This window comes from Camelina sativa, chromosome 10 (assembly GCF_030686135.1).
Source record: "Camelina sativa cultivar CO46 ecotype springtype chromosome 10, ASM3068613v1".
NCBI lineage: Eukaryota > Viridiplantae > Streptophyta > Magnoliopsida > Brassicales > Brassicaceae > Camelina > Camelina sativa.
The window spans coordinates 2,689,816-2,710,904 of NC_141889.1; the positions used below are offsets into that span (position 1 = coordinate 2,689,816).

The 21,089-nt window shown below is 39.3% G+C and overlaps 6 protein-coding genes across 7 annotated transcripts; 5 read left to right on the top strand and 1 right to left on the bottom strand.

Moving 5' to 3' along the window:
- The first annotated feature begins 983 nt into the window (after window positions 1-983).
- On the top strand, window positions 984-3,945 carry LOC104716722 (receptor protein kinase-like protein At4g34220). The gene is given in 3 exon segments (XM_087469454.1): window positions 984-3,027; window positions 3,186-3,539; window positions 3,542-3,945. Coding segments are annotated over 3 exon segments (2,244 nt in total). The 5' UTR covers window positions 984-1,334; the 3' UTR covers window positions 3,739-3,945.
- On the top strand, window positions 3,878-5,951 carry LOC104716723 (putative carbohydrate esterase At4g34215). The gene is made up of 3 exons (XM_010434146.3): window positions 3,878-4,716; window positions 5,135-5,334; window positions 5,667-5,951. Exons 1-2 carry the CDS (start codon window positions 4,027-4,029, stop codon window positions 5,324-5,326), a joined length of 882 nt encoding a protein of 293 aa, XP_010432448.1. The 5' UTR covers window positions 3,878-4,026; the 3' UTR covers window positions 5,327-5,334; window positions 5,667-5,951.
- Window positions 5,952-7,369: 1,418 nt separating this feature from the next.
- On the top strand, window positions 7,370-10,588 carry LOC104716726 (D-3-phosphoglycerate dehydrogenase 1, chloroplastic). The gene is made up of 4 exons (XM_010434147.3): window positions 7,370-8,423; window positions 8,703-9,190; window positions 9,281-9,376; window positions 9,713-10,588. Exons 1-4 carry the CDS (start codon window positions 7,865-7,867, stop codon window positions 10,382-10,384), a joined length of 1,815 nt encoding a protein of 604 aa, XP_010432449.1. The 5' UTR covers window positions 7,370-7,864; the 3' UTR covers window positions 10,385-10,588.
- Window positions 10,589-10,755: 167 nt separating this feature from the next.
- LOC104716727 (stress enhanced protein 1, chloroplastic) lies at window positions 10,756-12,070 on the top strand. Of its 2 annotated transcripts, none has more exons than XM_010434148.2 (4): window positions 10,756-11,005; window positions 11,098-11,211; window positions 11,473-11,651; window positions 11,773-12,070. In XM_010434148.2, exons 1-4 carry the CDS (start codon window positions 10,966-10,968, stop codon window positions 11,875-11,877), a joined length of 438 nt encoding a protein of 145 aa, XP_010432450.1. In that variant the 5' UTR covers window positions 10,756-10,965; the 3' UTR covers window positions 11,878-12,070. The 2 variants fall into 2 exon arrangements, with proteins under 2 accessions (XP_010432450.1, XP_019086763.1); XM_019231218.2 differs by having other exon boundaries at window positions 10,773-11,005; window positions 11,473-11,634.
- Window positions 12,071-12,410: 340 nt separating this feature from the next.
- LOC104716728 (cyclase-like protein 1) lies at window positions 12,411-14,117 on the top strand. Its single transcript, XM_010434149.3, has 6 exons — window positions 12,411-12,967; window positions 13,065-13,109; window positions 13,215-13,287; window positions 13,392-13,489; window positions 13,583-13,653; window positions 13,791-14,117. The coding sequence occupies exons 1-6, from the start codon at window positions 12,598-12,600 to the stop codon at window positions 13,914-13,916; spliced, it is 783 nt and encodes a 260-aa protein (XP_010432451.2). The 5' UTR covers window positions 12,411-12,597; the 3' UTR covers window positions 13,917-14,117.
- Window positions 14,118-14,277: 160 nt separating this feature from the next.
- On the bottom strand, window positions 14,278-18,472 carry LOC104716729 (V-type proton ATPase subunit H). Its single transcript, XM_010434151.3, has 12 exons — window positions 18,188-18,472; window positions 17,776-17,845; window positions 17,514-17,639; window positions 17,264-17,366; window positions 17,107-17,179; window positions 16,763-16,828; window positions 16,552-16,669; window positions 16,026-16,187; window positions 15,571-15,696; window positions 15,235-15,360; window positions 14,905-15,084; window positions 14,278-14,788 (listed from the first exon to the last, which is right to left on the bottom strand). Exons 2-12 carry the CDS (start codon window positions 17,803-17,805, stop codon window positions 14,540-14,542), a joined length of 1,359 nt encoding a protein of 452 aa, XP_010432453.1. The 5' UTR covers window positions 17,806-17,845; window positions 18,188-18,472; the 3' UTR covers window positions 14,278-14,539.
- Between the last annotated feature and the right edge of the window lie 2,617 nt (window positions 18,473-21,089).

Sequence of the window (21,089 nt, forward strand, 5' to 3'; positions counted from 1 at the left end):
CCTTTCACCGATTTGGATCTGACTGGATATGAACCGAGAGCTAATAGACCTCGGTTGTACCTCTCTCTCGCTCACGGACCACGAACAGGACCACGAACAGAACCACAAACAGAACCACGAACAGCTTCCACGGATCACGAACAGCTTCCCACGAACCGCTCCTTTGTACTTCTCTCGTCCGGAATCTCGTACCGCGAACACACGAACTCACCCCCGAACACGGACCACGAACCTCGATCAAGTTATCGATAGAAACTTGATCACGAGCTTAAGGTATACTCGTGAACCAAGAGATCTTCAAACAGAAAGATGTTTAGTCTCGGATGGAAGTAAGAACAGAAAGCGGTTTAGGGTTTTAGAAAGAGAGAAGAGAATTGGCGGCTGCCTTAGGGTTTTAGGGTTTGGGAAGCGGCGGCTGCTTTTAGGGTTTTAGGTTAAGAGGCTATTGTGCTGATAACGTGTTATGAAACTAGAGAGTTGAAGGATGAAATCTCTTAGTCTTATTAATGAATGTCGAGGTTTACAAGTATATATATAGTAGAGTACAAAGGCTAAAACCCATAAACCGACTAGGACATAGAATAGGCCATGGGCCGTAAAGCAATGGCCGATGGGCCGTACAAAGGCGGACCGTATATAGGTCGTAAGGCCATGTCCTAATGAACTGTGAGTGGGCCGGTCTATAGAGTGCACTAAATGTTTTACAATAAATAATCATTTATTAATGGTCGGTGATTGTCCTTTAACAACTTTTTTATTAGACCTAATTTCCGGAAAAAAACTATAGATAAGTAAAACTTAGAATGATTTTTATAATAAGGATTTGGGTTTACTACTCAAAACTAACTTTAATTATAAACTTTTCTTTTTACGTACTTCCTCAACTGTTTACTATTTTTAGTATTTTCTTATAGTAAATGATAAATAAACCAAAAAGCAAACGGTGATCGTAATAATTCTGTCTCCCATGAATTTGCTTTTTTTTTTTTTTTTTTTTTTTGAAAGAAAGAAATATTTGTAATTTTGTATATGCGAATATAAAAGGCATTTACAGTTTTACACTGATGAATAGTGATCCAGAATCATTGATTCTACACCTTGTCCCATGTCAAGTCTAGTCAAAAGCTTCTTTCATCAACTCCGGCTCATTTAAGATTCTCTCTCTCTCTATCTCTCTCTTCCCTTCACCATCTCAGAGATTGCTCCAATATCTCACAGATTTGGTGACCAGAACAACTTATCACTTGAGTGGTTCAACCTCTCTTTCTCTCTGCTATGAATATGCATAGCCATATGTCATAATTAGAGAGGGAGATACCAAGAACTGAAAAGCCATGACTTCCAACAGAAGCAATCTCCTGTTCTCATTAGTCCTCTTCCACCTTATTCTTGTCCCCACACAACTCCAAGCTCTTAACACTGATGGTGTTCTTCTGCTTGCTTTCAAATACTCCATCCTCAGTGACCCTCTCTCTGTTATACGCAACTGGAACTATGAAGATGCAACACCATGCTTGTGGACAGGTGTCACCTGCACGGAGCTTGGGAAGCCTAACACTCCAGACACGCTCAGAGTTACAAGCTTGGTACTTCCAAACAAAAACCTGTCGGGTTCCGTCACTCCGGACTTGTTCTCTCTGCCGCATCTAAGGATCTTGGATCTGTCCACCAATTTCTTCAACGGGTCACTCCCTGACTCGGTCTTCAACGCCACTGAGCTTCAGAATATCTCCCTTGGAAGCAACAATCTCTCTGGTGATTTGCCCAAGAGTATCAATAGTGTGATTAATCTCCAGCTCTTGGATCTTTCAGCTAACGCATTTACTGGAAAAGTTCCTCCCAGCCTCTCACTTGTGAAGAATCTAACGGTCATTTCCTTGACAAAGAACTCATTCTCAGGTGATATCCCAAGTGGTTTCGAAGCAGCACAGGTTCTTGATCTTTCCTCAAATCTTCTCAACGGCTCTCTTCCCAAGGATTTGGGAGGCAAAAGCCTGCATTACTTAAACGTATCACACAACAAAGTCTTGGGCGAGATTTCTCCAGGTTTTGCAGAGAAGTTTCCAGCAAATGCCACAGTCGATCTCTCCTTTAACAACCTCACAGGGCCAATCCCTACTTCCCCTTCTTTACTTAACCAAAAGGCCGCATATTTTTCTGGTAACCAAGAGTTGTGTGGGGAGCCATTGAAGACTCTCTGCTCAATCCCTTCTACTCTTTCCAACCCTCCAAACAGCTCTGAAACCACCCCACCTGCAATAGCAGTTAAACCAAGAAGCTCACCTCCAAAGGACCCTCTAACAGAATCACCAAACCAAACAGCAAAAAGCAAGCTAAAGCCAAGCACCATTGCCGCAATCACAGTTGGAGATATAGCTGGTCTAGCTATCATTGGTCTACTTGTGCTCTATGTATACCAGGTCAGAAAACGCAGAAGGTATCCTGATTCCAGCAGATTCAGCTTCTTTAAGTTCTGTCTGGAGAAAAACGAAGCCAAGAAATCCAATCACCACCAAACGCAAAGCACCGCGGAGGTCACAGTCACAGATTCACCAGATGCAAAAGCGGCATGCGGTTCATGCATAATCTTGACCGGAGGAAGGTACGAAGAGACATCGACATCAGAGAGCGACGTAGAGAATCAGCAAACCGTTGAGGCATTTAGTCGAACAGATGGTGGGCGACTAAAACAGAGTCCTCAAACTCAATTGGTTACAGTCGACGGCGAGACTCGGCTAGATCTAGATACTCTACTAAAAGCATCAGCTTACATATTGGGAACCACCGGAACCGGAATCGTTTACAAGGCGGTGCTGGAGAACGGCACGGCGTTCGCGGTGAGGCGGATCGAGACTGAGTGCTGTGCGGCGGCGAAACTCAAGGAGTTTGAGCGGGAGATTCGTGCCATTGCTAAGCTTCGACACCCAAATCTCGTCAGAATTCGTGGGTTCTGCTGGGGAGACGACGAGAAGCTTCTAATCTCCGACTATGTTTCCAATACCAGCCTCCTCTGTTTCTTCTCCGCCAGTAAGTTTAAGTTCCTCCTCTGTTTCTTTAGGCCCACGACTTACAAAAATCACACTGTCCTCCTCTAACATACGCCCATCACTTGGCACAGTTTAGTACTCTATTTTATACGCTCATCAATTGCTTTTTAACACTCGTTTTGTTCCTTTACAAAACAGGTAAGACAAGCTCAAGCTCGTCGTCTTCGTCATTACAAAACCCTCTTAGTTTCGAGGCACGGCTCAAGATAGCAAGAGGAATGGCTCGAGGACTATGTTACATCAACGAGAAGAAACAGGTGCATGGTAACATGAAGCCCAATAACATTCTCTTGAACGCTGAGAATGAGGCCATCATCACCGATTTAGGGCTAGACCACCTCATGACACCAGCGCGTGAATCTCAAATCACTGGACCAACACCGTACCAGCCGCCGGAATGGTCAACGAGCCAGAAACCAAACCCTAAATGGGACGTTTATTCCTTCGGCGTCATACTCTTGGAACTTCTCACAGGCAAAGTGTTCAGTTCTCAAACTTATCCGGTTCTGAAACGGAAGAGAAAGGCCGGTTCATGAAGTTGATTGACGGTCCAATCAGAAGCGATGTGTCTCGCCACGAGGATGCTGCAATCGTGTGCTTTAGGTTAGGGATTGAATGTGTCTCTTCCGTGCCTCAGAAGCGACCGTCCATGAAAGAAGTGGTTCAAGTGTTGGGGAAAGTGAGCCTTTAAGATTGGATGATCTTGACGAGTAACCTTTAAGTCGTTTATTACAACAATATATAGAAAGTGGATTTGTTATGTGTGTGTTTAGATGTGTTCAGTTGCTTACTTTACTGTCGCTTAAAAGAGGCTTAAGCTGTGTAATACTAACTCCTTTTGTACTTTGGTTCTAGTTAACCTAAAATAATAAATCGAATAACCCAACTGTTTCCATAATCGTAACGAATAAAACCAAAATAAACCAACATTACCGGAAACACCGACAAACCAACCTAAACCGAACCAAGTTTCCGTTTAATGTCCACGGCCTCATCATCTTCTCCGATCAACTCTGCTGCTTTAGAAAAAAAGAATCTTTCTAAACAAAGACATTTACTTTTTTCTGATAACAAAATCATGGAAGGAGGATCTACCACTTCCGGAGAAGTTAAACCGGAGATCCAATCTTCAATTACGCCAAATCAGATCTTTATTCTCTCCGGGCAAAGCAATATGGCTGGACGCGGCGGCGTGGTCAAAGACCACCACCACAACCGCTGGGTATGGGATAAATCCGTCCCACCGGAATGTGCACCTAACTCATCAATCCTCCGGCTGAGCGCAGATCTCCGGTGGGAAGAAACGCACGAGCCACTCCACGTTGACATCGACACGGCTAAAGTGTGCGGAGTAGGTCCAGGGATGGCGTTTGCGAACGCGGTGAGGAAGCGGTTGGAGACAGATTCGGCAGTGATCGGATTGGTTCCGTGCGCTTCAGGTGGAACGGCGATAAAAGAGTGGGCGCGTGGGAGTCACTTGTACGAGAGGATGGTTAAGAGGACGGAGGAGAGCATGAAATGCGGCGGAGAGATCAAGGCGGTGCTTTGGTATCAAGGTGAGAGTGACGTGTCGAACATAGATGACGCTGAGAGCTACGGGAGCAATATGGACCGTTTGATTAAGAACCTTCGTCATGATCTCAACCTCCCTTCTCTTCCCATTATTCAGGTCTCTCTCTCCCTCCCTCTCTCTCTCTCTCTCCATTAACGAATTAAAAAGAATTTGTCTTCCTTGATCGTATTTTACAATGAGTCTAATGCATTTGATGCTTCTTTGATTTTGTTCTGTTTCCTCTATACTATAGAGAACTATGTAGATTTTGTTCTGTTTCTTCTGTTAAAAGATGTTACTGCCTCTGCCCTTGTTTCCACAAGAAGTTTTACAGCTTCGTGAGATTTAGCTTCCATTTTCATCTCTATATAACTACTTTTGATGGTGGAAGAGCTAAGCTGCAGGTTATGTAACTGTTATAAAGGTTGCAACTTGGAAGTTTTAATGATGAAAAGTTATTCCTTTTGACAATGTGGATTTCGAAATTGGTAGGTCCGAGTTCCATTGGTTAATCTTGGTGGTTTGGTTGAAGCAGGTAGCAATAGCATCGGGAGGAGGATACATAGATAAGGTGAGAGAAGCACAGTTGGGTCTGAAACTCTCGAACGTGGTCTGTATAGATGCCAAGGGATTGGCGCTAAAACCCGACAATCTTCACTTAACCACCGAGGCTCAAGTCCAGCTTGGTCTCTCCCTAGCACAAGCTTACCTTTCCAACTTCTGCTAGATAATCAAGTAAGTTTGTGTTAAGCGTCGTGACTCTGTCCATATGTTGTTTAGTTGACATGTTATATGTATACCATAAGACTCTGTAATAACGGAATGGTAATCATTATGACCAATAAGTTTGTTACAGAGACGGGTGGTTTATGAAATCAATGATATGTATTATATTCCATAGACTAGGAGTAAAAGCTCAATGATATGTATTATATTCCATAGACTAGGAGTAAAAGCCATTTTCTGATGATATTTGACGAACGTGAGAGTAGTAGAGTTTTTGCCGGCAATGATACAAAATGATGGTGTACTTGTGAATTGATATCTGTATTTCTTTTATATGTCAGGTTATCTAGGCAGGAGATCGGGAACTAGCTCGGTGAGAAATAGCTGGTCTTTTCCAGTGCTCTAGCAGAATTGAGATAAATAACTTTTTCTGTTAATGTTTGTCTACTACTACGTCTTCCAGAAGGCGATATGCCGTATATAGTGTGATATTACCGATTTCACGTAAGTTTGTTATCTATATAAAAGCACGCATTATTGTTTGTCACATTATCTACATTCTACATTATTGACACAGGTTGGTAAAATTTTCATAAATATGAATGTTGACATGGACAAGTTTAATCCCCTGCTGTCGTATCGTATTGTTTAGAATCAAAATTTGTGAAAGATGAAAGAAAATCGGTCTAGAGTCTCTTGACTACTAACCCATTGCCTATTTTGTTTAGTTTCCGGTTTCCATCATTCAAAAGTCCCTTGACGTTGACCAAGTGGCTATATTCGTACTCGTGTGTTCAATAATAGGGTTGTGCCATATATTACCTAGGCCTCATATATTTCGAGATATACTTGTAGAAGGAAATATCCAATTCTTTAACAACAAAAAAAAACAAAAACAAATCTGAAAATACATAATACAGTGTAACTTAAGAAAATTAAACAGTAATACACGCGCGGCTGCGTTGAATAATAATAGTAAATGGGTTGTGGACAGGTCGACCTACCAAAAGGCAAAAACAATGCATCTAAGCAGTTGCGAACACACGAAAGCAAATATTTCACGTGCCAATAACTTACACTTACTCACAGCCATCAGTATATCCTTTCAAATATTCCCCATAATATAGTACTGTGAAATTTGACCACCAACAAATAACATTTACATAACCCAAATACTAATATTACTGTTCTTTTGTATTTACATGTGTGTAAGCCGACACAAACGAACCACTTGCCCTGAAAACTAAATTGGAGAGGTATATGTTAAAAGTCCAAATTCAATTCAAATCTGAAGTCTTCAATTACTTTTCAAACAATAAGAAGTGCGTAGCTCGTTTACTAGTGGGTGGTCCCGGACCCTTTATTATTATTACTACTACTTGCGTTCAAGCAAAGACACTCACTCTCCTCCAATGTTGTTTAGAGTGTGAATGGTAATTGCAGTTAGGGTGGCTAAATTCATCTGCGGTCTGTAGCACTCCATTTTTAAGGTGGACTACAGACAACTGCAAATTAACTATATTTGTATGTAAAAGCGGTCCGCAGTTGGTCCGCTGCGGTCTTGTCTCTATTTTATTTGGACTCCACCACTACGCACTACATTTGTTGAATGGTAAATAAAAAGCGGTCCAGTCCACAAATAGATTTGTCCGCCCCAACTACTGTAACCATTGACATCCTTAATAGGCATAACAAAATTCCTGCTTTATTTAAAAAGGATTTGGATCTAAACACAACAACTGAATACTAAATCACCCCCTCTAGATTCAAGAATTTATAATGTCGATTAGTTTCCTTTGGTCTTAAACTTATAAACGAATAATACTTTTAAATGTTAACGAAGGTTTTGATTCAACGACACAATATTATTACAAACTACTTATAAACCTGCATTATTAAATGTTACTAAAAAATCTTTGTACGATACTACTCTATTTTGAATTTTCAAACCAGCGGCAATGATCTGCCACGGCCAGACAATCGTCAGGACACCCCACACCACATGACAATAAGGTTTCCAAATCTCTCTATCTATTTGATTGCCAAAGATCTAATCGAAGCTGTAAATATTTTTTTCTTTTTCGGGTAGATTCGATTTGATCGTGTAATAAATTTTAAGATCTTGTTCTTTGTTTTTTTTTTCTTGGTCAGAGATATCAACTGTGAGATATTTGTAACAAATAAGTAAATAAAAGTTGACTATTCTTCAAAGTTTAAAGGGCCCAAGTTTAAATTCCCACTAAATTATTTTTTTTCTTCGTTTGGGTATTTTTTGTTTTTTTTTTTCCGGTAAAAGATGAAACTCTATTCGCCGCAACATTTGGAAATCACAAAACCCAAAAAGTAATCACACTCGCGAGAAAAATGCGCGTGAGATTCCATCGCCTTGTTCCAAGTAAAGAAATATCACAATCACACCAAACCCCTGAGCCACGACTATAAAAACAACTTTTAGATCTCTCTCCCTCGTCTGTTTTGTATACTCAGCCACCAACTATTTTTTTTTTTGTTCACTCTCACCACTCTTAAAGCGGTAGCAATGTCAGCCGCCGCCGCCGCCGCAGCTTCCTCGATCTCAGTCGCCACCAATTCTTTCAAGAACGTGACTCTCTCCTCCAGATCGCCTCTCCCATCCGCGATCTCCGTCGCTTTCCCTAACCGTGGACGGAATACTCTTCGCCGGCGGTTCGTTCTCATTTCGTGCACCGCTGGTGATGGATCTAAGCCTACGATCCTTGTTGCTGAGAAGCTCGGTGAGGCTGGTTTAAAGGTTTTGGAGGCTTTCGCTAATGTCGACTGTTCGTATAACATGACTCCAGAGGATCTCAACACTAAGATCTCCCTCTGTGATGCGTTGATCGTGAGGAGTGGCACTAAGGTTGACCGTGCGGTGTTCGAGTCGTCTCGCGGACGGTTGAAGGTTGTTGGACGCGCTGGTGTTGGGATCGACAACGTGGATCTGAGTGCAGCGACTGAGTTTGGTTGTTTGGTTGTCAACGCCCCGACGGCCAACACCATCGCTGCTGCTGAGCACGGAATCGCTCTTATGGCCGCCATGGCTAGGAACGTAGCTCAATCTGATGCTTCTGTTAAGGCTGGTTAGTATTTTTTGATTCATCTCCTACCTTCCATACTTTGGCGAAGTATTTATTATTGGTTTTGTTATTTTTTAATACCTGTGATTGATGGCATCTTGACTTTACAAATTTATATCATGAGCTTTCCTTTTCCTGTACTGTTTTTGTTGACGATGTTGTAGGATTGTGACATTGGATTAAGCTTTTTTGGCTGTTTCTTTCCGAATTGAGGTTTGATGATTCTTGTGTGTGGAGTGACCTGTAATCTTGCTGACTTGTTGATGTATCTTTGTATTGCAGGAGAGTGGAAGAGGAACAAGTATGTGGGTGTTTCACTTGTGGGCAAGACTCTTGCAGTGTTGGGATTCGGGAAAGTTGGGACGGAAGTTGCTAGACGTGCCAAGGGTCTTGGTATGCGTGTTATTGCTCATGATCCCTATGCCCCAGCAGACCGTGCACACGCCATTGGTGTTGATTTAGTGAGCTTTGATGAAGCCCTTGCCACCGCTGACTTCATATCTCTTCACATGCCACTTACGCCAACAACATCGAAGATACTAAACGACGAGACCTTTGCCAAAATGAAGAAGGGAGTTCGCATCGTCAATGTTGCTCGTGGAGGTGTCATTGACGAAGACGCGTTAGTGAGAGCTCTAGATTCTGGCATCGTTGCTCAGGCTGCACTTGATGTTTTCACAAAAGAGCCACCGGCTAAAGACAGCAAGCTCGTGCAGCACGAGAGGGTCACTGTGACACCTCATCTCGGAGCCAGTACCATGGAGGCTCAGGTGTGAAATTCATTTTACGGTCAAGGTGGTATTTAATCATGAGTTTGATGTTTGGCTTCTGTTACTTAGTTGGTGTTTTGGCTTTGACAGGAAGGAGTTGCCATTGAAATCGCTGAAGCTGTTGTTGGAGCTCTGAATGGAGAGCTTGCTGCTACTGCAGTCAATGCACCTATGGTTTCTGCTGAGGTGAGCACTGGCTTGTGCTAGTAAGATACACACATTTTGGTGTTGTTTCAAAGGGGCAAACTTATTAGCCTATTTGCTATATAGCTCTATTGTAGCTACCCTAGGAATGAACGTAGCAATTTACATGTGTTCTGAGTTGGTTAGAGAGAAGTTAATATGCGGAAAAATTGTTGAAGTGAGGGTAGGTTTTCTAGGGATTTGTTCTAAGAGCCTCATAATCAAGTTGAAATGTGAATTGGATTAAGACTAGCAGGTTTATAGCTCTGTTCTTATCAGATTCCAGTTGGAAGATTTCAATTGTTTAAGCTTAAGCTTACATCACACTCTTATCTGCAGGTTCTAACCGAGTTGAAACCATATGTGGTTCTAGCCGAGAAACTAGGAAGACTGGCAGTGCAATTGGTGGCCGGAGGAAGCGGTGTGAAAAACGTGAAAATCACATACGCCTCAGCAAGAGCCACTGACGATCTTGACACCAGACTTCTAAGAGCCATGATTACCAAGGGAATCATCGAGCCAATCTCTGACGTATATGTCAACTTGGTCAACGCTGATTTCACAGCCAAGCAGAGAGGTCTCAGACTCTCAGAGGAACGTGTTCTCTTGGATGGTTCACCAGAGAGCCCGTTGGAGACAATAACTGTCCAGCTAGGCAACGTGGAGTCCAAATTCGCCAGTTCGTTGTCTGAATCAGGAGAGGTGAAAGTGGAAGGAAGGGTTAAAGACGGAGTCCCGCATTTGACGAAAGTTGGATCTTTTGAGGTAGATGTGACTCTTGAAGGTAGTATCATATTGTGCAGGCAGGTGGATCAACCTGGTATGATCGGAACAGTCGGAAGCATCCTGGGAGAGTCTAACGTCAACGTCAACTTCATGAGCGTTGGGAGAATCGCACCGAGGAAGCAAGCAATTATGGCGATTGGAGTAGACGATCAACCAAGCAAGGATACACTAAAGAAGATTGGGGAAATCCCAGCGGTAGAGGAATTCGTTTTCCTCAAGCTCTAGTTTGTTGTGTTTTGTTGATTCTTGAATCTCTTGAAGTTTAAATATCACGAGTGAGGATTTGACGTTGTTTGTTGGTTTAGGCAATAATGTTGTTTTGGCTTTCCTTACACAAGTTTTGGTTACGTTGAGACTTGAGAGTAGTTTGTCTCTTTGATGTTTCAAATTTATGGTTTCTATTATTTGAGTGCTTCTTTCTTCTCTGAATATTTTGTTTTCCCTGATTAAAACATCCAATCCAACATGGAAGACGATGTTTGACAAACCAATGCATCTCTTAGAGCAAAACCGAACCAAACCAAACTAATTATACCGGATTATGATTAAACCAAACTGGTTTCCGTTAATATTAGTTCGGTTTTGCTCTAAGAGATGCATTAGTTTGTGAAACGCTGTCGGTTTTGTCAAAAGTGAGTGTAGCTCGAGAAGGTGGAAACAAGATACGAACTTGAATGAGTGGAGGAGAAAACACGTGTCGTCAGGTAGAACAGATAATTCTGCGACTCTTGAGAAAGGAAGACGAAGGATTTAGTTGAAAGAAGGAAGAAGAAGAGTCTTGTGATAATCTACATAGAAAGAAGAAGATGGCTTTGTCTCAAGTCTCTGCGTCTCTCGCTTTTCCCAGTAACTCTCTCTTTCTCTCTTCCTCTATAGTACTCTACTTGTCTCTGTAATGTATCTGACTAGTTTCGGATTATTTATTATTATCTTACCAGATTCTGGCGCAATAAAGCTAGCCACAATCGCAAACCGTAGTTCTTCTACTTGTCGGGTTCATGTTCCGCAACTTGCTGGAAGCAGATCCTCCTTCGCCTCTGGTTCTCCTCTCTGTACGTCTTCCTTTGCCCCTATTGCAATTCTCTGAATTTAAATCTTTAGATTGGAAATTGGGGTTTCTGGGCTCAATTGTTCACATAATGGTTTGGTTATCTGAATTGGGGGGAAATTCTATTTATCATAAAGTTTTCTGATTTTTTGTGTAAGTAGCTTCTTGTGCAATTGCCTTGGTTAGCTGAGTAAATCCGGGTAAAGATATGAAACTTTGTTTCTTTCATTTTGTGATTTTGTGTGTTGTCTGTGTCTGTGGTCAGTGCCATTGAAGTTGAGTGTGATTCGTAGAGGAGGAAACAGAGCAGCAACAGTTTCCGTAAGAAGTGAGCAAAGTACAGAAGGAAGCAGCGGTTTGGACATATGGCTTGGTCGTGGCGCCATGATTGGCTTTGCTGTTGCCCTTACTGTTGAGATTACCACTGGTAAAGGACTTCTTGAGGTATTGTATATTACACATCAAAACTGAGAATTTCGCTTCTGAAATCTAAATGAGAGAAACTTTGAGAAATTGTAAGCAAAAACCAGAATAATAACTCAAGATTTGATTTTTGTCTTTTCAGAATTTTGGAGTAGCAAGTCCATTGCCTACGGTTGCTTTGGCTGTTACTGCATTGGTTGGTGTTCTAACTGCGGTTTTTATCTTCCAGTCTTCTTCTAAAAACTGATAAAAACAAAAAAAGCTCATTTGTTTGTCCCCCCCCCCCCCCCCCCCCCCCGCCTACCATTTTGTTGTACTAAGAGATTCTTGTATCATATATCTCTCGACTTCTACATTCATCAGTTGATATATCTTACATCTTTAGTTTTTGTGGATCATGACTGTGACTACAGTTGATATCCTATTAAGAGTGTTTTGTCTTTTGTTCTGTTGATCTGTTTGTTTATGTAATCACACAAGTATGATGTCTTGGTTACTCGGAGACAGAGTAAGAAGTCATTAGACACATAATATTGGAGGCAAAATCATTTTTTAAAGACTTGAGCACACAATTTACTTTACTAGTTTACTTATTGATTCTAGTAATGAAGTTCAACAAGACACACTACATATATATATATATATATATATATGTCTTGCACTCATCAAAAAATCCAATTCAATTTCCTTAAATCTCAATTAAATAATTGTTTTCTTCCGTAACGAAAAAAATTTCTAACTTTTCTTATATCTGACAAGAAACGTGGATAGTTAAAAACCAAGCAAATATAATATACTGTACTATCAAAAAAATGAAAATTTGAATAAAAATAATTGAATTATATACTACCTTTTTTTGTCAATATAGACGGTTTAGCCAAACTCAAAAAGTCAAAGGAGTCTTTCCTATTTAAGCTGAAAGCTTTGATTGATTGAGTTGAACCCGTTATACCCGCCGACCCGAAAAATGACCCGCTCCGTCCCCAATTTCCCTCTCTTTATCCTCGCCGTTACACTCTCCCTCTCTTCTTTCCTCTTCGGCGTCGTCCGCTCCGATGATCCAAAACCAATCCGCCGAGAGATTTATGAAGGAGGTAAGATATACGACATCAGCCACCGTTACACGCCGGAGATGCCAGCTTGGGAATCTTCCGAAGGATTGGGAGAGTCTTTCCTGAGATTAGCCGCGAGTATGAAGAACGGATCTTTCGCCAACGTGTCGGAGATGAAACTCTCCGTTCACTCCGGAACTCACGTGGATGCTCCAGGTCACTTCTGGGACAACTATTACGACGCTGGTTTTGACACCGATTCACTCGACCTCCAAGTCCTAAATGGTAACTATCTAAATCTTGTTTCTTGAAGTTTATGTTTTGTTGGGTTTACTTCGTGTGATCAAGTTCTTTTTTTTTTGAAATTGGGATTTGTGAAAAGGTCCTGCTCTGTTGGTTGATGTTCCTAGAGACAAGAACATTACTGGTGAGTTTGTTGAATTTTTTTTTTAACCAGTTGATGATTTGAAATTATGGATCCTTGTCTTAATGTTTTTTGTTTTGCTTTTGGGTTTGGATTATTAATTATTAGCTGAGGTTATGGAATCGCTTCATATTCAAAGAGGAGTTCGTCGTGTGCTCTTTAGAACCTCCAACACTGACAAGTTAGTGTCTCAATATATATTAAGAGTGTGTGTTTTACCAATATCTTACTGTGAACTCGTGGCTTACTCTACTCTGGTTTCTCTGTGGTTGAAAAAATATCCAGGCGGCTTATGTTTAAGAAAGAGTTTGATTCAAGTTTTGCTGGGTTCGTGACTGATGGGGCGAAATGGTTGGTTGAGAATACTGACATCAAACTTATTGGTACGAGATGTTTAGCTTTTCTTTATGTTCATTGCGTTTTTTAGCTTGTATTACATTTTCTGAATCCGGTTGTTTCTGCATTGTGGAATCCAGGGCTTGACTATCTTTCCTTTGCTGCTTTTGAGGAATCACCTGCAACACACAGGGTTATTCTTAAAGGACGGGTGAGTATTCAAGTACCTTTAAAACATTGCCAATTCTCCTGTGATATGTTTGAGAATATAGCTATATCTCACTGAACAAGAAAGTGAGAGATAGTTCGTTAAAAGTGAGAATGCATCTTAACACATGATGATTTCAGGATATAATCCCTGTGGAAGCGCTGAAGCTGGATGGTGTCGAGGTAGGAACATACTCGCTTCATTGCTTACCGCTGAGATTGGTTGGAGCCGAAGGAGCACCGACAAGATGCATTCTCATCAAGTGATTCAGTTTATCTTCTTCTTTGTAAGCTGTTCAGTATACCAAGCTGATAATGAATAATATGCTTCTTCTTGCTTGTTAGAACCCATGAAGCAGTTGTTAGAGATGTGATAATTCAGTTGTAAAAGGAAGCATACCTTTATAAACGTGTGTATGTACGTCAGTATGACATATTATGTTTGTAATAAAATTAGACCGAAAGAAACTAATGTATGTACGTCAGTTGGTGGAGAATGCTGAATCTAATTAAACATGCCTAACCAGAGTAAATCAAAAGGTATTCTCATCTCCATAAAAGCTGAAGCTCTCACATCATACAAACAAACTGGCCTTAAAGTGTCTCTCTGCAACAATAGCATTCTTGCTTCCTTAAAGGTCTCTTTATTGAATAAATAAATACAAAAATTAAACAACCCAGAAATTATTTAATCACACAAATAGCAGATTCTCCAGGGAAAGTAATAAACAGATGATGGTCTTGGAATATGTAGAATCGAAAGAAAGAAAAGAAGAGCATGCAGGAGTTTGGAGCAAGATTTTTGTTTTGGACAGGGGAAAAAGGATAACACAAACAATCTGTGTGTTGTGGTTGCATTCCGCTATACTGAAAGAAACATGCAAGTCCCATCAAGCTTGCAAAAAGCTAGCGTACTTAGCACCCAGGAGAAGCCTCTGAATGCACAAGAGAGCGTTCTTGGTCACCTCAGCGTTCTCGTGGTTCATCAGCTTCATCACTCGTTCTTTTGCCTTGAGGTCTGCTACTATCACTCTCCCTGCTGCATGGTACTGTATGAACTGTGAGATATCAAAGCATGCCACCGCCAATGATCTTGGATCACTTGACGTGTCCAGGATTGTGAGGAGGACCCTGAGTATCTGCATCCACAAGTTTAACCAGGGTTGTTGTGAAGGGCCAAAACAGGATCGAACCAGCCCGCTCTAAGCATTACAAGTAGTGGTGTTGAGGAGAGAGAAATGAAAAAAACGAATACCTGGAAGTCGTTCTCCTCAAAGCTTGTGACATTCTCACGCCAGAAATTGGCCTCTTTGTGCATTGGGTTCCAGTCAAGGTGGCCAAGAAGCACCTCTTGCTTATATTTGTCAAAAGAACTCAATTTCTTGATCTTGTCTTTTAGCCCTTCTTCTAGTTGGTTCAGTGCATCCAGCAAGTCCTTTACAAATTCAGAATTTAAAGGGTTTAACTATCACCATACACTAAAACACATCTAACGTTACCGGCATCACTTATATCCCCAGATTTAGTAGAAAATGAAGAGATTTATGTTCCACATAACAGATAACAAGCATTTAAGTTGTCTTACCTCGTCACTCCATGCTTGAGTTTTTAGACTGTGGATAATATGTGGGAGTCCGAGATCAACCATCTGGGCACCAAATGTACCTTTTGGAAGCAAGTTCCTGAATGTCAATATGACCACCCTGACAACCTGTAAGACAAAATCGGTCAGATAATAATAACAAGTGCATCACACCACATTTATGCAAATTAATGATTCAAAACAAATGAAAGAAACAAAAAACAAACAATCTTGGCATTGTGTGGCAGAGATTCTGATTGATCAACCAAACCATGTCCTATGATCTTTAACTAATAGAAGGATAGCAATGACCACGTCACAAAAGAGAACGTTGCTCACCTTTTCCTTAGTCGAGCTCTTAACCACTTCCGTGAGCCTTTGCATTGTCCTCGATGTGGCCAAGTACTCTATTGCAGGTTCATAATAGGACAGAAGCCAGACACAGAGACATGTTTCATACAGAAGCTGTCGGTTTAAAGCACACAAATCACATGAATTAGGTACTGAGAAATTAGGACAAAGAAAAAAAGAGAGAGGTGCTTCTTCCTTTTGAAAACTGAAACAGAACTATTTCAAAGATTACTATATTGTTCAGCCCACATTTTAGAATAAGGGAGCTATATAAATTAATAGATTTCGTAGTCAGTCATTTGAGAATGAAGTTATTTCCCCCAGAGTCTGTCTAGCCATCACCTTTCCCCTTAGAACTTTGTATGATTTGGAAACTTATTTACTGCTTTAGTCGACTTTTTCACCGAAAAGACGAAAACTACTTCCATTAGATATATAGTTACCTGTATAGACTGCTGAGTGGATGCTGGGGAAATTAAAGGGACGAGTAACTTCACCCCATCTGTCTGAACAAACGACGATCTGACAACAGGTTCCTTAAGCAGTGACGACAGGCAGCTGATTGCAATTGGAGCACCACGAGTAGGATGAGAAGGTTGCTTCAACTGCATATCAAAATTAAGGATTGTGATATCTATGGTGGGCATCAAAAGCTATTCTGGATTCATTTTGTCACAATATAAAAGGTTTCTTCCAGATCACCAAATTTGCATCTATTTTTACCAAAATCAAACACTTCTGCATACACAAAATATTTCTTTGTTTTCGATCGAACTAATTTGGTTTTTATTAGTGCTTGCAGTTGTGTAACCATCTAAGTCTTTCCTACTACTTGAGTTCTAGTTCTATCAATGGCATTGTCTATAAGACTAACACTTAAACACTAATGCAAAACCAACATAAACTTGGAAGAAAATAAAGAGGAAAGAGAGAAAGAGAGAAAGGGAGAAAGAGATAAGAAGAAGAAACCTGAGCACAAAGCCATTCCACCAACCCCTTGAGTACATCATCAATTGTAGTAATCTGTTTCTTTGAGCCCGAAGCTTCTCCAGTAGCAATAGCACCATTACCAGCTTTTGGCCTAGCACTATATGTTGAGAGTAGAGCAAGACCCGCCAAGTCAATGAGGTTGTATGTTACATTTATATTTTATACAAGTATGATAAACAGTATTGAATACCTTATTATCCAGGCAAGGATCTTGCAGCTTTTTTCTTGAATGAACCAATTTCCCTTCCAAAGCAACCTGAAACAGGACATATCTTTTAGCTTGCATACTTGTAAAGATGATATAGGTAGTCAAAATCAAGACAAAAATGTAGCTAAAAGCAGTTTACATATGTTATATGTTTGTCAGAGGAAGATTGTATATAAAAATAATAAACTGAAAAGGGTCAAGCGATAGAACAGACAAGCAATCCTGGACCTTGACTAAGCAGGAACAACAGATTTGATCCAATAAGCGATAAAATAAACTTGCCAGGACCAAATTACAGTCATAAAACTTTTGCAAAAGAGACTCACCTCAGGAAAGGCTCATAAGTATCCTCATGTGCCAAAGATTCATCATGGAATAATCGAGCTCGTGTTGGGTTTGCTGGCAAACAGTTGATGCATAAATATTAGTCAGTAACTAAAAAGAAGAAAAAGGTAAATACATATATTCACAAATTTTATATACCTGAGAGCATTTCATAGATCAAAGCCAAAACATATTCCACTGTTTCTTCCTTGAATATATCACGTAAGATGCTAACAAACAGTTGAACATAAGCTGGACCATCCTGTAAAAACGGCATCAACATATCACTTTTATAATGACAAGGTAAATAATGATAACATGGTCACTAAATAACAGAGACAAAGTGACTCAAGTAATGAAAGAAAGTCTATGGAAGGAGAGACAAAAAAAAGAGTAGTAGAAAAATTACTTGATCGAGCAACTGTGCCCTTTCACTTTCAGATTTCTTATCATAGCGTCTTAAGAGCTGGAGACCTTTTGCTGAAACCAGCTTAGTGTTCATGTAAGTCTCCCATGGAATGTCCCTTTTCAATACCTGCAGAGTAAAAAATAACAACAACAGAAATTACAAAACTCTGAAAGAAAACAAACAAAAAAAACACATCAAAGATCTATAATGACGGTTTGCATCTTCCTGTTTCTAACTTGTTAAAAGACAATGTAATACAAACCTGCTCTATACTCAGCTCCGCCTGATCCATGGATAGTTCAGAAACTTAAACACCACCACTTGAGATTGAACTGAATCAGAACAAAACATAAATCATGTATAAGAGATGGCTTAGAAATATTCAGATTTAGACACACACCACAAAAAGAAAGATCTGATATCAAATTCGTTAGCAACGTGTCGCAATCGATCAACGAGAATGCATCACAAACACGATCTACTAGCATCCATTGAAATGTCAAAGATAACAACAAAAGAAAACAGATCATGTCCTGTAGCAACGCAATTTCGAATTTCAATGTATAAGCATTCGTAGCTAAATCGATTGAATCAGAACATAAGATCCGATCACTTCAAAATCACAGAAGAGCGAGAGAGAGAGAGAGAAATCGAAGGAGAAGAGCATTATTAACCTGCAAGACTTTTTGATCTAGATGAGAGCGGAGAAGAGAGAGTGAAGGATCTCTTCTTCTTCTTCTTCTTCTTCTTGTATTAAAGATAAGGGACAAAAGCTTTCTTCTCTCAAAGTGGAATATGAACCATGGGAAGGATTTTTGAGAAGAAGAGTCTCTCTCTCTCTCTCGAGGCGATCAGAATCAGACGCGGACAGTTCTCTCTCTCTCTATTTTACTCGAATCCCAATATTACCCCTCTATTGACTCAATTATTACGATCCTGGACTTAAATATCAATCGATCAGAAATTTGGAGGATGTAAAGGACATTTATAGAACTATGAGGATCAGAATGCAATTTAAAGAAGTATAAATACAGTGCTTGATTTAAATAAGATATATATATTTCAAGAGAAATTTTTTTATTCATCTTTACTTTTTATATTCGTTTTGACTACAATTAAATTTTATATATAAATATTAAAAAATGGGTTTTGTGGATATTTGTTTCCATAAAATAATATAATATATATTAGAATTTAGAAGAGGAAAATATTTTTTTTTTTTGTGTTCGAGTGAATTTACCCTCCAAACAATCACTATTTAAAGAATTTCTTTGTGCAATTAATAAATTAAGAATTCATATTCAATTACATGTATAAAAGCAAACAAAAAAATTAAACTAACATACATCAACTTCAGTCTTCTACTCACAACTTCTTTCTTGCTCTCTCCCTTTCAATGGCTATGTTTTCTAACTTGCCCGTAAATCTTGTTATCAGTATATTGGCTAAAGTTTGTGTACTTTGTTATCACATTCTCTCATTCACCTCAAAAAACATTGGTTTTCTAATTGGCTCTTCTGATCTTTATGTGGCAAGATCGATCGCGAGATGCAAAGAACCACACGTGTATCTCTGTTGGGTTGACGATCATCAAAGAACCCGATGGTATGTCTTATCGAAGAAGCCGCACCCCTCAAGATATTGTCTTGTTACCATGAACAATCTGAACTTGCGTCCAAGGCTATTTGTGGGCAGTGGCGGATCCAAAAACTCAATCAATATGGGGCACATATTACATATAATTAATAATTTTAAAAGTATATAATAAATATAAAAATTTTAATAAATATAAAAATATAAATAAATATAAAATCTGAAAACATCATTTTCTAAACTCATGTCACTCTATTTTAATATAATTGGAAGCATTAAAAAAAAATCTGAAAAACCATTTTTTCTTTTTTACATAACACAAATTTATTAATTTATTTTTTGTAGTCAAACACTAATTTGTTTTGGTTTCTAAATATACTATTTTTGTAGTCGAATCACATTAAACATGCAGTTTATTTGTACAAAATATGTTTCAAATTAAACTTACATTTCCAAAATATCACATAAATTTAAATTCTATATGAAATATAATAAACTACAAATGTAATCTTTACAGTTTATTATGATGATATTTATTTCTTCTAAAGTTAAAATAGAAGGATTTAAAAAGAACTGAATTAATCTAGTAAGAAGAAGGGCATCCAACTAGTCAACTATGGTGTGGAGGACCGGTCTGGGGTTTGAGGAGTTTGAAAGGCAGCCTTTTCAGGCGATTCGCTATGGAACTAATATGCTCGCTTTCTGGAATGTCTTGTCGGAGGATGAGCTAGGGAAGAGAACAAGTATGGTGTACGGAAATCTCCTTTGAGAGACGCGGAGATGATGTTTACAGGATTCAGCTTTGGAAGGATCTTTGTCCATATTAAAGACAAAGGTTACACCTTTTCTCTTACAGGACTTTGTTTTTCCTCCGTAAGCTTCTACAAAATCTTTTTATAAGGAGTTATCTCAGTCCAAAGCTCATTAGAAATTCTCAACGAATATTCTTCTAACTAAATATGTATGTATTTGGACTAGGAGATTTTCTTTTTTATCATTAGCATATTTATTTGGTTATTATTTGTTTTTTTAATCATTAGGATATTTATTTCTTTATTTATCATTACCATATAAAACAGTATATTGAACATAGACAGTACAGAGTTACATACATTAAGTGACTAAACCTAAGTACCTAACAGAAACATGCCTTAATTATATATATCATTGGATATTAATTGCAATTATATGTCTTTGTCTTGGTGCAAAACAATCTTTGAGAGATAGACGTTCTCTAGCAGAAGCTTGATGCATGTTGTCCGTCTTTAAGAACACTATAGAAGCTGGTGGTCAGCGTGGTGAACTTGGTCCTCATATCCACGGGGGATAACAATCTTAATTAGTGCTCTTATCTGTCTTCTTTTGCACTCAACAACTTACGGAGAAACTTTCGTAGAAATTCTTGGTTCAAATTAGCTCCATAACTTGCTCATGTGTCGAGGTTCGACTCTCCTTCCTAGCCAGACCATTAGATAAACTCTAAAGATCTGCTAACTACATTTCCTTTAATCAATGTAGTAGTCGAGAAATTGTTTTTTTGATAAAATTGTTCATACTCATGAAGGTATATATTTTTGTTGAGATGACAATATATCATAACTGTCTATTCCTTAAACCATGCTGTTAGGACAGTAGCTAGCTGTTCAGTCACTCGATGCTACTGTCTAAATGGGCTTGGCTTCAAAAGCCTGCCTGGTGAGGTCGTTGGTAAATGGTGACTTAGAATTTGGTTTCGCGAGTGGCTTAACAAGGACATCACCAACTATATATATTTTATTTATTTTTTATTTGGCATCAAAAGAATGATATTTATTTATATGTATCTCAGTATCTGCCTACAGCTCAATAGGTTTGAGGGCTTAAACTCCACTTCATGAGTTCAAGCCGTGGCAGAGAAGAAAAAGTGTAATAGTAGATAGAGAAATAAGAGATAATAGGTCAATCTTAAGGGTGGTAGAGAGAAAAAGATTTTGTCATGACTCT

What these genes read in the sequence shown, in the direction of transcription:
- LOC104716729 (XM_010434151.3), bottom strand. Translation starts at nt 17,805, where the DNA reads ATGGATCAGGCGGAGCTGAGTATAGAGCAG. An exon ending in GGGCACAGTTGCTCGATCAA is followed by an intron (nt 17,367 to 17,513) that starts GTAATTTTTCTA and finishes CCGTTTTTACAG; the next exon opens with GATGGTCCAGCTTATGTTCA. An exon ending in CTCAAGCATGGAGTGACGAG is followed by an intron (nt 15,085 to 15,234) that starts GTAAGACAACTT and finishes GAATTTGTAAAG; the next exon opens with GACTTGCTGGATGCACTGAA.
- LOC104716727 (XM_010434148.2), top strand. Translation starts at nt 10,966, where the DNA reads ATGGCTTTGTCTCAAGTCTCTGCGTCTCTCGCTTTTCCCA. An exon ending in CGCCTCTGGTTCTCCTCTCT is followed by an intron (nt 11,212 to 11,472) that starts GTACGTCTTCCT and finishes GTCTGTGGTCAG; the next exon opens with TGCCATTGAAGTTGAGTGTG. An exon ending in CTGGTAAAGGACTTCTTGAG is followed by an intron (nt 11,652 to 11,772) that starts GTATTGTATATT and finishes TTGTCTTTTCAG; the next exon opens with AATTTTGGAGTAGCAAGTCC.
- LOC104716728 (XM_010434149.3), top strand. Translation starts at nt 12,598, where the DNA reads ATGACCCGCTCCGTCCCCAATTTCCCTCTCTTTATCCTCGCCGTTACA. An exon ending in TAGAGACAAGAACATTACTG is followed by an intron (nt 13,110 to 13,214) that starts GTGAGTTTGTTG and finishes ATTAATTATTAG; the next exon opens with CTGAGGTTATGGAATCGCTT. An exon ending in GGGTTATTCTTAAAGGACGG is followed by an intron (nt 13,654 to 13,790) that starts GTGAGTATTCAA and finishes TGATGATTTCAG; the next exon opens with GATATAATCCCTGTGGAAGC.
- LOC104716723 (XM_010434146.3), top strand. Translation starts at nt 4,027, where the DNA reads ATGTCCACGGCCTCATCATCTTCTCCGATCAACTCTGCTGCTTTAGAA. An exon ending in CTTCTCTTCCCATTATTCAG is followed by an intron (nt 4,717 to 5,134) that starts GTCTCTCTCTCC and finishes TGGTTGAAGCAG; the next exon opens with GTAGCAATAGCATCGGGAGG.
- LOC104716726 (XM_010434147.3), top strand. Translation starts at nt 7,865, where the DNA reads ATGTCAGCCGCCGCCGCCGCCGCAGCTTCCTCGATCTCAGTCGCCACC. An exon ending in CCAGTACCATGGAGGCTCAG is followed by an intron (nt 9,191 to 9,280) that starts GTGTGAAATTCA and finishes TGGCTTTGACAG; the next exon opens with GAAGGAGTTGCCATTGAAAT. An exon ending in CACCTATGGTTTCTGCTGAG is followed by an intron (nt 9,377 to 9,712) that starts GTGAGCACTGGC and finishes TCTTATCTGCAG; the next exon opens with GTTCTAACCGAGTTGAAACC.